This window comes from Gekko japonicus, unplaced genomic scaffold (assembly GCF_001447785.1).
Source record: "Gekko japonicus isolate JY-2015 unplaced genomic scaffold, Gekko_japonicus_V1.1 scaffold2550, whole genome shotgun sequence".
Lineage (NCBI taxonomy): Eukaryota > Metazoa > Chordata > Lepidosauria > Squamata > Gekkonidae > Gekko > Gekko japonicus.
The window spans coordinates 217,774-233,781 of NW_015176052.1; the positions used below are offsets into that span (position 1 = coordinate 217,774).

Consider the following 16,008-nt stretch of genomic DNA (forward strand, 5'->3'; position numbering starts at 1 on the left):
CACTTAGTGTAGTAAGATTTTACCTCTGTGTTCATGGGGGGGGGGGGGTGTTTATAAGTCACTTTGGAAAAAACAGAATAAAAGTATTTGAATACTGCCCTGACCTGGATAGCCCAGGCAAGCCCAATCACATCTTAGAAGCTAAGCAGGGTCAACTTTGGCAAGTACTTGGATGGGAGACCTCCTTGGAATGCCAGCAGTTGGGAGGCGGGGGCAGGCTCCATTCAGACACCCTTCTAAATACCCTCCAGGCCCCCCGTAGGGTTCGGTCACCAGAGGTCACCATGACTTCCAGGTGCAGACACACACGTATGCATATATGAAAAATACCAAAAAAATTGAATACTGATGATGATGTTTGTCAAGAAACTGCAACTGATCCCCTTTCCCATCCCAACTCCACTGAATGCTCACCACACACGCACAAAAGCACAAGGTGCATTAGAGCAAATGAGAGAGACAGAGACAGTGCCATTCTTAGTGGTGCAAAAAATTCTCCAGGCTTTCAAGAGGCAGGCATCCTGAACTGGATGCTACACTTAAAAAAGAGGAAATCTGGAAATGAACATGGTGTTCAGCCCCAACTACTGTTTTGTTAACTAGGCTTAGCCCTTTGCCCTCTCCTAGAAGTATCTTTTTGTCCCCCAGCTAATAAATAAATGGATAAAAATCCCCTGTCCTGCTCCAGTGTGTGTGTGGGGTGGTGGTGGTTTTTCTTACCGTCAGTTTGAGAAGGGGTTTGGTGAACTTTGCTCAGCCATAAGAAAGGGGTTATTTTGCAGCCCCGCCTGGCCTTAGAGAGGAGGGGCTCACAGGCTAACCTCTCCTCACTCATAAATCTCATTGGATGGCTCTGGCCAAGCCTCAGTGGGCCCTTTGGAAAAGTTTTCACTGAAGCAAAAACCTTTTGCCAAGTGCACTCCAAATCCCCAGCCTGGGCCCTTGGGCAAAAACTAGCAAACAGTCAAAGAGGTGTGGTCTCCGTCCGGTGCTACTACCTTGCTTTTAATAAGATCGCCCTGCAACCAAACCCTTGCCGGCAGGGGGCATCCCCTGCTTGCCCCCTTGGGGTGCCACAAGTCCGAGGGGGGCATCCCCCCCACTTACCTTGATGATGTGGCCCTGGCACGCAGAGTGCAAGGGGCTGGCGTCAGGCATCGCAATGCCAGATGTGCCCAGGAACAGAGTTGCCCGTCCTCTCCAAGGAGGCCACGAAGGAGGCCGTCCAGGTGCTCCGCGCAGCAAAGCTCAGAACCGGGAAAGGAGGTGGGGAGGGGGCAGCTGGGGGTCCCCCCCTGCATCGCAGATGCTCATGCCGGCATCAGGCTCTTCTCCTCTCCTTTCTGTAGCTACCCAATCAGAAGCCATTTCCACAGGGGCAGGAGCCAGCCCTGCCCACTGATTGGCCAGCTAAACCTCAGGGAAGCAGCCTGGCTTTAACCCTGACGGACCCAAAAAAATGTTCCCAAACCAGGGCGCAAGCGTTTGAGTCCAAAGGCTGGTCGGTGGTTTTTTCAAATCAGTCTGGTGCGTTCTTCTGTGGATCGACGTGCTACCTCCCCTCCCCACTGCAGGAAAAGCCCCCCCCCCTCCTTCGTGACTGATGCTGGCCGTGCCCCACCTTTCCCTTTGGTTAAACACCTGCCCGAGGCAAAATCGTGGCAGTCTACGCGGCACACCAGGAGCTCTCTCTCTCTAGCGCTGCCTTCAACTCTATGAAGAAATAATTTCACATTGGCGTATTTGACGACTCCACGTGGGGCTTTCGCTGATGGGCCTCCGCTGTCTTGGGATGTTTTCTTGGGGCAGCTCACTGTCGGGAGGGTTGAAAGAGAGCTCGAAGCAGGCGAGCCTTCCACTCCTCACAGGGCGGTCCTGGGAGACCCAGGTCCAAATCCCCACAACCATGAAGCTCACAGGGTAACCTTGGACCAGTCATTCACTCTCAGTCTGACCTACCTCACAAGGTTGTTGTGCAGATACATGGGGAAAGGGAGAGCACCCCGAGCTCTAAGCAGGTGGGGCAGGATAAAAATCTAGTAAGCAGCCTCAACAGGACAGAGGTGGAATCTTGGTGCTTTTCACACTCCTCTTCCTCCTCCTCCTCCTCCCAGGTATTATGAGCAGTTGCAACAGATCTCCCCACCAGTGTTCCCTCTAAGCTGAGTTAGTGTGAGCTAGCTTACAGTTTTTAAGCCTCCGGCTCACACATTTTTGCCTTAGCTCAGGAAGGAGGGCTCCAGAGCAAACTAATTTATGCAGCAGACAAATTGCTCGCTCACAACTTTAATGCCAGTAGCTCACAAAGTAGAATTTTTGCTCGCAAGACTCCACAGCTTAGAGGAAACTCCCGCATTTGAGCCACACAAGAACCCTGCAAGGTAGACTAGGGAGAGAGAGAGAGAGAGAGAGAGGGAGAGAGAAAGGGAGAGAGACAGATCTTGACAGGGATATTTGAACCCAAGCCCAGACCTGCTGGCATACCTTATTGGAGGCCATCTCGCTGACGGAGTGCCGGGTCTGCAAGGTCTCCAGCTGGTCCAGGCACCAGTCCAGCTCCTCCAGGGTCTCCACCGCCAGTTTCTGGGAGGCCTCCTCTGCAGAGAGGAGCAGTCAGCAGTCAGCAGCATCAGGCCTGTGCTCTACTCGGGCTGAGCACCGGAGCCCCCCCAGACCTCCAGGAAGCCCAGGCCAGGGTCGGCAGGAGAGAAGGTCCAGAGAGGGGTTTGCTCCAAAAATGGGTCTCGTGCACAAGCTGTTCTGCCAGAAAGAGCAGATCTCCCACCAAACCCACTTTCTCCCATCCTCGGGTGAAGCCCTGCCATTTAAGGGGCTGCTGCAGCAGGTGGAGAGAGGTTCTTCTTGGCTTGGCCTACCTCCTAGGGCTGTTGTGAAGATGGAGTGAGATAGGCATTAATCTACCTGGGAATCAGGTAGAAAGGGGAGAGAAGGGCCCGTTTGGCATGTGGAGACCACTTTTAAGGTTGGGGGATCGCTAGAGCACAGTGGGCATGCTGGGAATTCCAGATGTTGATTTATTAGAGGAAATCAGGTAGCTAAAGGAACAGGATCCTGCACTGAGCGGGGGGGGGGGGGGGCGAGGGCGTGTGGTGGCCCCTTCCAACTCTGTGATTCTATGATTCTAGGCTCGGATCCAGTAGGCACCCAGTTCAAAACTCTCATCTGCCGCAAACTAGGCTGGGATCCAGCAGGCGCCCAGTTCAAATCTCTCATCTGCCGCAAACAGGTCGGCCTTTGGTGAGGCAGGGCCCCCCCCCCCTCAATCTTTCACAGAGACCACCTCCTAGGGCTGTCATGAGACCAACCATGTGGCTGGGATGCAGGGACTTCAGTGGCAGGGAGCCGTCTGAGGAAGCCCAATCGGGGTGCAAAAGACTTGGAAGCCGGGAAGCCACCTGCCTTGCCATAAGCAGCGGTGCTTCCCAGAGACAACACCAGCCAGAGGAAGAGAGGATGACGGCCACTGGCAAGGATTAGTCGCTTTAAGTTTCAGGGGAGAGGCTGGGGGGACAGACTGGGAGACCCCAGGCATCCCGGGCCACGGTGGAGGAAGGGCCTTTTGGTTCTGCCACACACACCCGCACCCCCTTCGGAGGCCGCCTAGGCCTTGGCAGGACACACGGCTTCCTCTGCTGAGGCCACCCATCCCCAAGGCACCCCAGGTTCCACCTCGCCTGCCAGGGGCACCGTGCAGGGTTAGGGCTCAGCCCATTTTCAGGAGAATGCAGAGAGAGGGTGGGCCGTTCAGCAGAGAGCCCGCCGCCGCCACCGAGAGGGAGAGCTCTGAATAATGGAATCTCTGACGTCAATTGGAGACGTTCCACCCTCCGCTGAGGTGGCATGAAAAGGAGTGGAGGGGGGGGCGAACAGCAGAAGACTGGCCTGGATTGAAGGCAGGCTGTGCAGGGTGGGCAGCCCCCCTAGCCAGCTTCCTTGCCTGTGTTCATGGCACCCCGCAGGGTGAGCGGTGCTGAGGTTTGCCAAATGACCTGGTTTCGCAAGGGCAGATCTGGAAAAATCTCTCTCCTGCTCTGACGATTTTAAAAGAAATCCCTCCGTGGCTTGCTGACAAGAGACAGCATTTTTGTTTGTTTGTTCGCAAAATATCACATTGCGGGAGGGGGGGGGAGAACTTCTTTCTGCATCTCTCGGTCGAATCTTACCACTGGGGAAAACTGGCTTCGGCAAATCCCCTGGAATCCCTCAAGAGCAGCCTCCTCCCAACTGCCCTATCCCACAGGTTTTTTGTTAAGCCTGTTGCACTCCTCAGGGGCACCCGCCAAAGGCACAGACACTCACCTGAGAGGCTGCTTTTGCATGTGGGCGGGGGAATGACATTGCTGGACGCTCGTCTGAAAGATACACAGGGAGAGGGGCAGTTACGAGCCCATTCAGAGGCATCCAGCACCCACCCCCACCCCCACCTAGGCTCTCCCCACAGCCCACCTGTCTCCGTGCATGAGCACGAAAATGGGGGACTGAGGGAGCCCAAAGACATTGTTTTGCTGCTGCACTAACACTGGAATGCCCTGGTGGGTGAGCATTGCCCCGGTGGGCTCCCGACCCACCCTGGCGTTCCCCAGGCCCACACTCACTGGCTGGTGATGCGCTCCTGCAGGTGGGTCAGAATGGCAAAGTTGCTGCGCACAGTCTGTAGGCTGGCCAAGACCTGGTTGGGGGGAAGAAGTTGCCTCTTGAGAATTCAGCCCTATGCTTCTTATCATAGATACAGCCTGGTAAAACAAACCACACTACCAATATATATATATATATATATATATATATATATATACACACACACACACACACACACACACACACACAGAGGGGTCATTTCATAGAAAAAGAGGTGCAGGAGCTCATTAGCATAACTCATTGGCATAACTTATTCGCATATGCCACACCCCCTGACATCAAGAGGAGGGAGAGCTTGTGCCTGAATAAAACTTGGTCTTAAAGGTGCCACTTGACTGTTTTGGACCGGGGGGCCGGGGGGGGGGCTCTGCAACTTACCTGGCTGCTTCTTGCTCTGACTGAGGGCTGCTGGGAGCAGGGGGTGGGGCTTGTTGCATGTGCCCGCCCCTGGGCTCTTTACTGCCAGAGCTCCACTCCTGTGCACTCTGCAGGAAATGACCCCTGTATAATATATATATCTGAGGACGCCAGGTGATTCAGTGATGGCCACAGGCACAGACAGCTTTAAAAGGGGATTGGACAGATTTATGGAAGAGAGGTCTATCAGCAGCGACTAGCCATGGGGACTAAAAAGAACCTCCACATTCAGAGGCAGCCAGCCTCTGAATCCCAGTGCCAAGAGGCAACATCAGGGGATTGTCTTGGCCTCCAGGCCCTGATGTTGGTCCTCCAGGGCCACTGGTTGGCTACTGTATGAAACATGGTGCTGGACTGGATGGACTCCCAGTGCTCTGTTCCAGCAGGGCTCTTCTGATGCTCTTATGTTCTGAGCATGCGCATCAAGACCCTTGAAGCTGCCTCTTCTGGCAGAGAAAGGCTTTCCACAACACCTGTGACAGGAGACTGAACCTGGAACCTTTGACGTGCCAAGCAAGCTGCTCTGCCATGGAAGCATGGCACCTGCCACTTCCTGCGGGAGGACACCAAACAACACTGGGGCTATCACAGAGAAGGCCCTGTTCCTAATCAGCAGAACATTTCCCTGTCTGATTCTCCACCCACCCACCCACTGAGATCAGCCTATGCAAAAAAGAGTGCCACTTTTAACAGCTGAGAACCAGTTTGCCTTCCGAGAGGAGAACACAAAGGCGGAGGGGGGGGGGGGGGGTTCCAAAGAATCCTGGCTCAGGTACGCAGACAGACTTGCCGGCCTCTCCGGTCTCCACATCCTGGCTCCTTACCTGAGCAAACGGGGTGACAATCAGGTCTTCTCCATGCCTGCGAGGGAAGAAGAAAAGCACATGAGAGACAGTGTCCCAGGCTGGATTTGTTCCACATGCTGAGTACGCTCCAACCACAGGCCTCAGACGAGCGGGGGGGGGGGGGGGGGGGGGGCCTGGCCCTGGTTCTAGCAGTGGCTGCTCAGCTGCTTGGCTTCTTCTGGCCCAGTCCTCTTGCTTGGGAGCTGGTTTGGCTTCACAGCAAGGGAGAGAACATACTGCTATTCAGGAAGCACCCCCTGCTCAGGGCCGCTTTCAACCAATGCAAAGATGCCAGCTCTAAGGGCCAATTCATACATTATAAACACGCCCCCCCCCATCGGCGCCACAGGTGACCCCTGCCGATCAGACACGTGCCTGGAGTTCCCTACTCAGAACTTAATGTCCAGGAATGCACGTGACTGGGGGGGGGGGCTTACACCTCCCCTCCCAATGTTTTCCTCACCTGTTAACAGGGAGTTTCTATTTGCCCCTGAATGTATGGCTACATGCAAGTTTCCACATTAGGCGTTGTTATCGGGCTAGGAAAACAAAGCAGGAGAAAAGGAGGATGCCTCCTATCACTGCGAGCCACAGCCCCAGTCGGAATTGAGCCCCGGCCCGCCTGGGAATTACGTTCCCAGCACAGAACCCCCAGACCACATCTTTCCACTGGCCTCATCAGAGACGCAAGAACTCTGTGGTGGGTGAATCGGCCCTCAGCTTCACGGGGACTGTTCTGCAGATCCACCTTCCTTGTCTGTATCACCAACCGACAACAGCCCTCGAGTCCAGGGGGGCACCTTTAAGATCAACAGAGCTGAATTCTGGGTATCAGCTTTCATGGGCACACAAAGTTCATACTCAGAATTCAGCTTTCTTGGTCTTCAAGGTGCCACTGGACTCAAACTTTGTTCTGCTGCTTCAGACCAACATGACGACCCACCTGGATCTAACAACAACCCTGTGAGGTATGTCAGGCTGAATGAGTGTGACTGGGCCCTGGAAAGTTTTCATGGCAGAGCGGGGAACTTGAACCCGGGTCTCCAAGATCCCAGCCCAGTAGCCTACACAGGCACCAAGCAGGGATCCTCCTTGCTGATTGACTTTCTCAAGAAAGTAACGATCCGTCCCCAGCATGAGATGAGAGAGGGAGATGCTGCAGAAATTATCTCCTTATTGATGGTTGCCTGAACGGGGTCTTTTAAATTTGCCGGCACCTTGTGCAGACTCCCTCCCTGCCTCCTCGCTCTTAGAGCAGCAGCCATAAAACAAAAACTGGAAGCCTCAACATGGGCCGGCTAATCCAAGAACATGTGACATTGCCTGCTGTTGCCAATTCCTCCCTTCGAGGTCTGCTCTCTGCCCCTGGCCAGTTCTGTGCCCCCTTGTCAGCCCCCCTTGGCTCTGGGCTCCCTCCCTCCTAACCTCCCTGCTACTTGGAGCTCCTTCTTAATGTCTGCCTGGCTCCTCAAAAGCTAGAGGCTCTGAGTGTATTTTAATCCCAGGCTGACAATTTCCTCATCCCTCCCAGAAACCAGACTGCAAACATCCCCTGAGCACATGGAGCCTCCCTGGGCAGCACAGCTACCTGGCCACAAGCAGCAGTGCTATACTCCCTCGTCCCACCCCAGGAAACTGGTGACCAGCCCAGCAAGGACACAAACAGGGGGGGACGCTGCTGAATTCTGAGACAAATTGGGCTTGAGTCTAAGGCTCAACCTGGGCTTGGGATGAAATGGTGGCTGCCCTTTGCTCCCCCATGTTAACGACCTTTGAGAAAAACACGTTGCCTGTTTGTTACACCCGTTGTGCGGAAAGGGTGGGATAGAAGTCAAATCAAATCAATACATAAATGCTATAAAAGAAACCAACATATGCAGAAAAAAGGTCTAGGGGTGGGATTGGAGGCCAGCTAGAAAGAGACAGGGAGCCAACCTGCACCCTCCCCACCCACCCCACTCCACTGCACTTACATGTCGCTGGCAACAGAAGAATTGCGTGACATGGCCATGGGTGAGAGGTCATAGTCGCTGTCCGAGCGGTAGAGGAAGGACTCCCGGCGCTGGCTGTGTGGGGCGCCTCCCTGTAGCATGAGCCCCAGACCTGGGTTGGCTGGAGGGTCCAGGGGACTTCGGCTTGTAGAAAAGCCATTCTCAATGTCAAAACTGCAGAGAGAAGAAGTGGTGAGCTACATGGGAGGCAAAATTGCCTCACTCTACTGCCTGCCCCTGAGCATCTGAGATATACTGCCTCAGAATACGGAGGTTCCATTTAGCCATCATGGCTCGTAACAGATTTACTTTGACCGATCTATCTATACCAGGGGGCATCACCCTAATTTTGTGGCAGCAACTTCTGTAAGTTAATTACGTTTGCTGTGTGAAGAAATCCCTCCCTCAGAAACCCACAAGCAGTGCAATAAGGTAACAGATCTCCTCTGCCATCCCCCCACCACCACAACTGGCCTTCAGAGATACACTGCCTCTGAGCATGGAGGTTTCATTCAGCCACCACAGTTTACAGCTGATGACAGATCATGAATGTGTCTACTTTCCTTTTAACGCCATCTGAGGTAGTGGCTGTGAGTTCAAGAAGCCAAATTATGTATTTCTGTTTGTCTGTCCTTTTTTCTGTCCTGAATTTACAGCTCCACCGGGTGCCCCTGAGTTCGAGGATTATGATGGAAGAAAGAAGAGTCCTCTCCCTCCACTTTCTCCACCCCAGACACAATTTTATCACATCCCTACTTTTAGCGGATGTTTCCCCCCTGAATTGTAAAGTCCCACACTCCTAGGGCTCCAATGTTGAAATGCCTCACCCCAGAATTTACAGCAGAAGTTGACAATGGTGGGGTCATCTGCACTCGGCAAAGCCTCAGAGGCTACAAAGCACCTTTCACAGGCTAATAGATACACAAGTGACAAGCAAAGTGAGTATGATTCATCTGCCAGCACCAGAGCCACCCAGCTCCACAGATGACACAGATGGCCGAGCCAGGGAAGAACCAGGGGTAGGGAAGTCAGGGAGAAGAGAAGAGAAGAGAAGAGAAGAGAAGAGAAGAGAAGAGAAGAGAAGAGAAGAGAAGAGAAGAGAAGAGAAGAGAGGAGAGGAGAGGAGAGGAGAGGAGAAGAGAAGAGAAGAGAAGAGAAGAGAAGAGAAGAGAAGAGAAGAGAAGAGAAGAGAAGAGAAGAGAAGAGAAGAGAAGAGAAGAGAAGAGAAGAGAAGAGAAGAGAAGAGAAGAGAAGAGAAGAGAAGAGAAGAGAAGAGAAGAGAAGAGAAGAGAAGAGAAGAGAAGAGAAGAGAAGAGAAGAGAAGAGAAGAGAAGAGAAGAGAAGAGAAGAGAAGAGAAGAGAAGAGAAGAGAAGAGAAGAGAAGAGAAGAGAAGAGAAGAGAAGAGAAGAGAGTGGGGCTGAGAGAGCTCTGACAGAAACTGCTCTTTCTCAAGAACAGCTCTTGTCAGGACTACGGCTTGCGCAAGGTCATCCAGCCAGGTGCAAGTGGAGGAGTGGGGAATCAAACCCGGTTCTCCCAGATTAGAGTCCGGGCACTTAACCACTACACCAAACTGGCACCAAAAGGGAAAGGACAGGCCTTCCGCTCTGGACAGGAAAAGAAAGAGGACCTGCAGGGAGGGACAGGGGAAAGGGAGAGGTGAGAGAAGCTCTCTTCCCTCTCTTCACTGGCCGGACTTAACTTCACCCTCTGGCCTTGTTTCTGGGAGCTTTCTCACCCCTGGGCTCCATCGCATTGGCAGCCAGGACCATGGGTTGCTGGAAAAGGGGGAGATTCCCCACACCAGGAAAAAAAGGTAAAGGATGTTTTTTGAAGCACACAAATTCCATCATCATCATCATCATCATCATCATCATATCATCATCATCATCATATCATCATCATCATCATCATTCTATCTGTTTGCAGCCAACTTATAGCCACCCCGGAGGATTTTCAAGGCAAGAGATGAACAGAGGTGGCTTGCCTCTGTGTAGCAACCCTGGGCTTCCTTGGAGGTCTCCCATCCAAATACTAGCCAATGCCGACCCTACTTACCTTCCACGATCTGATGAGACTGGGCCAGCCTGGGCCATTTTCTGCCCTTAGTCGGAAGGAAAGGGGAGGTGGAGCCCCTTCAGCCCCAGTGCCCTCCCCCCCCCCAAAAAAAAGGTCTGCCCCCAGAACAGGGGGTGGCAGGGTGGATGACTGAGGCCTCTGGTTCAGTGCCATTGCCGGCTGCCCCCCCCCAAGCGTGCCCCCACAGGCCAGGGCCTGCGGCAAGGCAGGTGGCTTGAAAGTCATGTAACTCACACAGGGAGGGGGGCGATTCAGATGGGTTGCCGTTTTGGTCTGACGCAACAGAACAAAGTCGGAGTCCAGTCAGGCACCTTTAAGACGAACAAGGTTTAATTCTGGGTAGAAGCATTCATGGGCACGCACACATCAAAGAAGGCAGAGACACTCAGAGGCCATCCGGTCCAGTCTCCCTGCAAGGAGCCGAGACCCTTAAAACCAAAACATCCCATCAGCTGAGCTCTGAATAAGGAATCCCTCTGTCAGACCTTGCCACGGCTGCTCACTAGGTAACCTGACGGAAACAACCCACCTCTGCGACATGGGGATAATCTCTGCCTTACAGGGTTGTTGCAAAGATTACAGGAAAACACTGTTAGCTCTGCAAGGTAGGCCTCTACTGTGGGGGGAGATGGAGGGCTGACACTGAGAGAAAAGGTGACTTACTGAAGGCCCCTGAAGAACTTGTAGCCAGGTTTGCCCGCTTAGCAACCGGGGGCAGGGGGTGAAGTTCTCCCCCAGTTACAACTAATCTCCAGGCAGCTACAGAGATCCATTCCCCCGGAGGAGGCGGAAGCTCTGGAGGACAGACTCTGCCGCACCCCATCTCTGCAGCGCTCCCCCCCCAATTCTGCCCTCCCCAGGATCTCCCCCCAAATCTCCAGGAATTATTTCCCCCACTCAGAGCTGGCCATGAGAGATAGGCATTCTGTACATGCTCAAGGAAGATGGCATTTTATCTTGGAGCCTACTCCATGTGTCCCTGCACTGGCCGGGCAAAGAGGTTCAGGGGCCCTCAGAGTCATAGAATCATAGAGCTGGAAGGGATCTCCCGGGTCATCTAGTCCAACCCCCTGCACAATGCAGGAAATTCACAAATACCTCCCCCCTCCACACCCCCAGTGACTGCTGTTCCATGCCCAGAAGATTACAAAAAACCTCCAGGATCCAAACTGGCCTGGAGGAAAACTTTTTCCTAACCCCAAAGTCACTCCCCTGGGCATGGGCATGAAAGAAAGGGCCTCAAGAACTAAGCACTGAGGCAACCCTTCCTGCTCTCCCTCTCACGGAATCTGCCAAAATTAACAAAATCAGCATTGCTGTCAGATGGCCATCTAGCCTCTGAAAACCTCCAAAGAAGGAGAGCCCACCACCAGTGTTCCCTCTAAGCTGAGTTAGTGTGAGCTAGCTCACAGTTTTTTAGCCTCTGGCTCACACATTTTTGTCTCCGCTCAGGAAGGATGGCTCCACAGCCAACTAATTTATGCAGTAGCCAAGTCGCTCACTCACAACTTTAATGCCAGTAGCCCACAAAGTAGAATTTTTGCTCACACAACTCCACAGCTTAAAGGGAACATTGCCCACCACCTCCCGAGGAAGCCTGTTCCACTGAGGCAACGCTCCAGAGCCAGTTTGGTGTAGTGGTTAAGTGCACAGACTCTAATCTGGGAGAACCAGGTTTGATTCCCCACTCCTCCACTTGCACCTGCTGATGTGACCTTGGGTCAGTCACAAGCTCTGGCACAGCTGTCCTTGAAAAAGAGCAGTTTCTGTCAAGAGCTCTCTCAGCCCCACCTACCTCACAGGGTGCCTGTTGTGGGGAGGGGAAGGGAAAGGAGTTTGTAAGCCGCTCTGAGACTCCAAGTGAAGGGCAGGGTATAAATCCAATCTCTTCTTCTTCTTCCAACTGTCAGGAAGTTCGTCCTAGCCGAAAACTCTTCGGATTTAATTTCAACCCGTTGGTTCTGGCCCGACCTTCTGGGGCAACAGAAAACAGCTCCACACCATCCTCTCGATGGCAGCCCTTCAAGTACTTGAAGATGGTGATCATGTCACCTCTCAGTTGTCTCCTCTCCAGGCTAAACAGACCCAGCTCCTTCAACCCCATGCAGACTGAGTCCCACTGAAGACGGGGAGATGGAGCTGGGATCTGAAGGGGGGGGGGCGTATTTTTATACTGTGCGGTCGGCGGCTAGAGTGGACTCAGAATGGAGAGACCCAAGTTCCAAATCCGAAGCTGGGAGACCTCAGGCTTAAACTGCCGCGCGAGGTTGTTGTGAGGAGAACATGGGGATGACGTGTGTGTGTGCCACGAAAGACAGGCAGAATAAAAAATGTGATTCAAGAAAAGACAATCATGATGATACTCTTGGGCTATCAGAACTGTACCCCAGCTGGGCACCCTCAGGCAGGGCTGCTCTCAAACAGGCCCTGACAAACCAACCCCGCAGGGCTCCTTGGGACCCCAACACCCACGGTGGGAGGCGGCCACCCCCGTGCTTTTCCACCGCCTTCCACAGAAGGAAGGGCCTGCCGCCCCAGGAGGAGAGGGCCTCTCTCACGCAGTTGAAGGCCCAGACAGGGGGCCGTTGGGAGTCCCAAAAGAATTTGAACCGGAGTCGCCTAGGGAAGCCCTGTCTTCTGGGCCACTGGGGGGGGGGGGGGGGGGGGGGACAACAGGGAGATAGGGCTTCCAGATCCAGGTTGGGAAATTCCTGGAGGTTTGTGGGTGGAACCTGGGTAGGACCGGGACCTCACTGGGATACAATGCCATAGATGCCAGACCCCCCCAGTGCGGGCGGGGATTCCCCCCCCCCGTTTGGTTTCCGGTGCTGCTCTCACACATCTCCACAAACCCCCCCCCCCCCAATAGCTAGCAATCCAAAATAGTCCAGTGGAGCCTGAGCGGTGGGTGCTGCCTTCTGACACACTTCCGGTGATGTCAGGGGGTGTGGCATATGCAAATAAGTTATGCCAATGAGTTATGCTAATGAGCTCCTGCACCTCTTTTTCTAAGAAATGACCCCTGCTGGTGCTAATCTTACTGAGACATCTCTGCCCGGCTGCACATTGGCAGTCCACGTGTCCCACCGGCAGACGTCCCCTCCACCCTGGAGAAGTCACTCCAGAGAAGCCCGCAGAAGGGCTGCATGCAAGTTTAGGGGGTGTCCAAGGTGCATCTGGGTTAAAGCAGCCTTCCCTATGGAAGGGGGGGAGGGGAGCTGTGTTTGGCAAGAGAGCCTCTGCAGGGTTTTTTTTCCTCTTTAAATTTTCCATCCCACTTGTTGTTTGCTGAAAAAGTTCCTGACCCTGTCAGGGGGACTAAGCTGGGAATCTGACGCCCGCCCTATAAATAGCTGCTGCTGCTGCTGCTGGTGCTCCTGGGAGGGGCTCGAAGAGAGAAGCTGGGGTGTGTGTGTGCATATTTGTGGGATATGACTGTCGCTGCCCAAAGAGGGGCCGAGATGTGTCCCCCCCACACACCACCTCAAACGGGGCACTGAAAAAGGAAGAGGAGAAAAAAAGACCAGCACCTGCCATTTCAGTGGGTGCCTTTCCCTTGCCAACTTCTTTTCCAGTGCCAGGAGTGAAGAAGAGGCCTGCCAGATCTATTTTTGCACAGTCTGTGCAGCTCAGCATCCTGTTTCCAACAATGAGTAGCCACTGTCCCTGGCTTCTTGTCCCCAGTGACTGGTATTCAGAGGTAGACTTCCCTTGACCAGGGAGGTTCCATTTTTAATGGCCTTAGCTAGCAGCCGACCTAATCCGTACATCCACTTATCACATCGCCAGAGGTGTCAGAATCGCCTTGCAGGATTGCACCAAAGACCTGTCCCCAATGGGGCGCGTCCAGCCAGCCAGAGGCCTTGGAGAAGCCACCGCGCAGAGTCGGAAGAGGATGGCCACCAAACACACTTCATCATACAATCCATACAAGTGGTTTCTGGAATCATAAAAACCCAGGGCGGACGGTTTCTCTCCCTCCCTTGAACCTGCAGAACTCAATTAAACTGATGGCCAGTCAGTTCACAGAACAAATGGTCAGCTTATGGAACCCACTGGTGCCACAAGAGGTGACGCTGACCCCAGGCTCAGAGGACTTGGAAAGGTGACTAGTCTAATTCGTGAAGTTCATCCAGGCTATTCACCACAGTGACAAGAAGGAAATCCCGTGTTTCAGGAGGAAGCCACCAGGTACTGAGGGCATAACAAACGGCTGTGTGGTGAACTCCAAGCACCACTGCTGGACGTCCTGAAGAAATAAGCACATCAGAAGAACCCTGCAGGATCAGACCAGTGAGGGTCCATCCAGCCCAGCCTCCTGTCTCTCACAGTGGCCTAGCCAACCAGTTCCTTTCCCCTCTGATGCGGCCTCCTGGCTCTGGGATTCAGGGGATTAGTGCCTCTGAACGTGGAGGTTCCATTAAGCCACCATAGCTGGTAGTCACTGACAGACCTCTCCTCCGTGACCCTGTCTAATTCCCCTTCACAGCCATCTGTGAGAACATAGGCTGTGCGCTTCACCTAACCCAGCAAGATGATTTTGTGACCTGGGCTGCTTTGGTGGGAGGGTGGTGGGAGAAAGGGCCCTCATACCCCCCCCCCGCAGCAGCCCTGGTCCCCTGCCCCACAAGTGCTTACCAAAGGGGGTGAGCCACGGTGAAACGCCGCTGGAGCCGGATGCTCTGGTTCATCCTCAGCTTCCTGAAGAGGATGGGAGAGTGGCGAGGCGAGGGACTGGGCGACGCTGCTGGGGAGCCGTGCGACTTGGAAGAGGGCAGCATCCCGAGGGCCTCGCCCCCTCCCCCGGGGGCCCTGGCGCAGACGACACTTCTCTCGGACCCTCAGTCACAGCCCCGGGGGGGACACGGCCTGGCCCGGCCCAGTTGCCTGCCGGTGACTTCCATGGAAGCTCCTGCTCTTGCCCATCTGCCTGCAACTCTCCCCCAGCAGCTGCTGCTGCTGCTGGACACCAGCTTGTCTGACCCCCAGGGACTGGCTGCAGGAGCACCTAGGGACACGAACCGGAGCGTGGCCCTTCCCTGCAGCTGAGCTGCTGCTCCTGCGAGAAGCACATGTCCCCGGCCCGGCCAGCCCAGCAGCTCCCAGGAAACTTTCTGCTGCGCAGCCCGCCCCTGCCTGGGAAGCCAAACAAACAGCCTGGCTCGGCCCCAGCTGTCAAGCGGCTCCCGGGCCAAGTTCCTGCCTCTCCTCCACGGTCTCTGCCAGAGGGGAGCCAGGGAGGAGGGGGCAGCCGGCCGCCTGCCGAACCATCCCGCCCCCAGCGTCCCCCCAAAAAAAACCCCAGGCCCACTCACTCTCTGCGCCCACGTTGGCGTGACCCCGACTGACAGGGGAGTTCAAAGGGCCAGGCTCCCCCACCGCCAGCCGAAAGGTGAGACGCTGTGCCGGGCGGGGCTGGCCTCACTCGGGCTGAGCCCCCCCGCCCCCCGAGGAAGCCCGCACCTGGGGCATGGCGGGGCAGCCGGTCCAACTCCACCGACAGCCGGATCAGACCAGCAGCCTCAGCGCCGCAAAGGTAAACACTGGCTCTGACCTTTCCCTGCTTCGGGCTCCTGGCAGGCCAATGGGACAGCGAGGAGGCAGCAAACGCTTCCTGGTGGCAGAGCCTGGGCAGACCGACACCCAGCCTGCCGGCTCCGTTTGCCAGGGGAGGGAGACAGCTCCTCCTGGGGCCCCTCCGGCCTCGCTGGGGCAACGCTTCCCCAAGGCCCTTTCCCCACACAGGAAGGGGGGCAATTCGGCACACAAAGCCCCGACTCACCCCATGAGGCCTGGAAAAGCACTGGCAAGCAAAAGGCCTCTGAACAAGTGCAGAGTGCCAGAAAGCCACATACAGGAAGCCGGCCAGCGATCAGGGAGGGAAGATTCAGGAGACAGCCTCCCCCCCCCCACCCTCTTCAGCTTTGGAGAAGGAACAGGACAGAATTGGGGGCGGGGGGGCTAGGGTTGCCAGCCTCCAGGTGGGCCTGGGGATCTCCTGCTTTTACAACTGATCTCC

General features: G+C 54.8%; 1 protein-coding gene across 1 annotated transcript in view; it reads right to left on the reverse strand.

The window, feature by feature from the left end:
• Nucleotides 1-15,059, reverse strand: part of PDE4C (phosphodiesterase 4C) — a 32,075-nt gene extending 17,016 nt beyond the window's left edge. The window contains exons 1-6 of the mRNA XM_015426685.1: nucleotides 14,628-15,059; nucleotides 7,892-8,083; nucleotides 5,898-5,934; nucleotides 4,617-4,690; nucleotides 4,321-4,373; nucleotides 2,485-2,597 (exon numbers count right to left, since the gene is read on the reverse strand). Coding sequence (XP_015282171.1) covers nucleotides 2,485-2,597; nucleotides 4,321-4,373; nucleotides 4,617-4,690; nucleotides 5,898-5,934; nucleotides 7,892-8,083; nucleotides 14,628-14,770 — 612 coding nt within the window. The 5' untranslated portion in view covers nucleotides 14,771-15,059. The remainder of the gene's footprint in view (nucleotides 1-2,484; nucleotides 2,598-4,320; nucleotides 4,374-4,616; nucleotides 4,691-5,897; nucleotides 5,935-7,891; nucleotides 8,084-14,627) is intronic.
• Nucleotides 15,060-16,008: the final 949 nt, after the last annotated feature.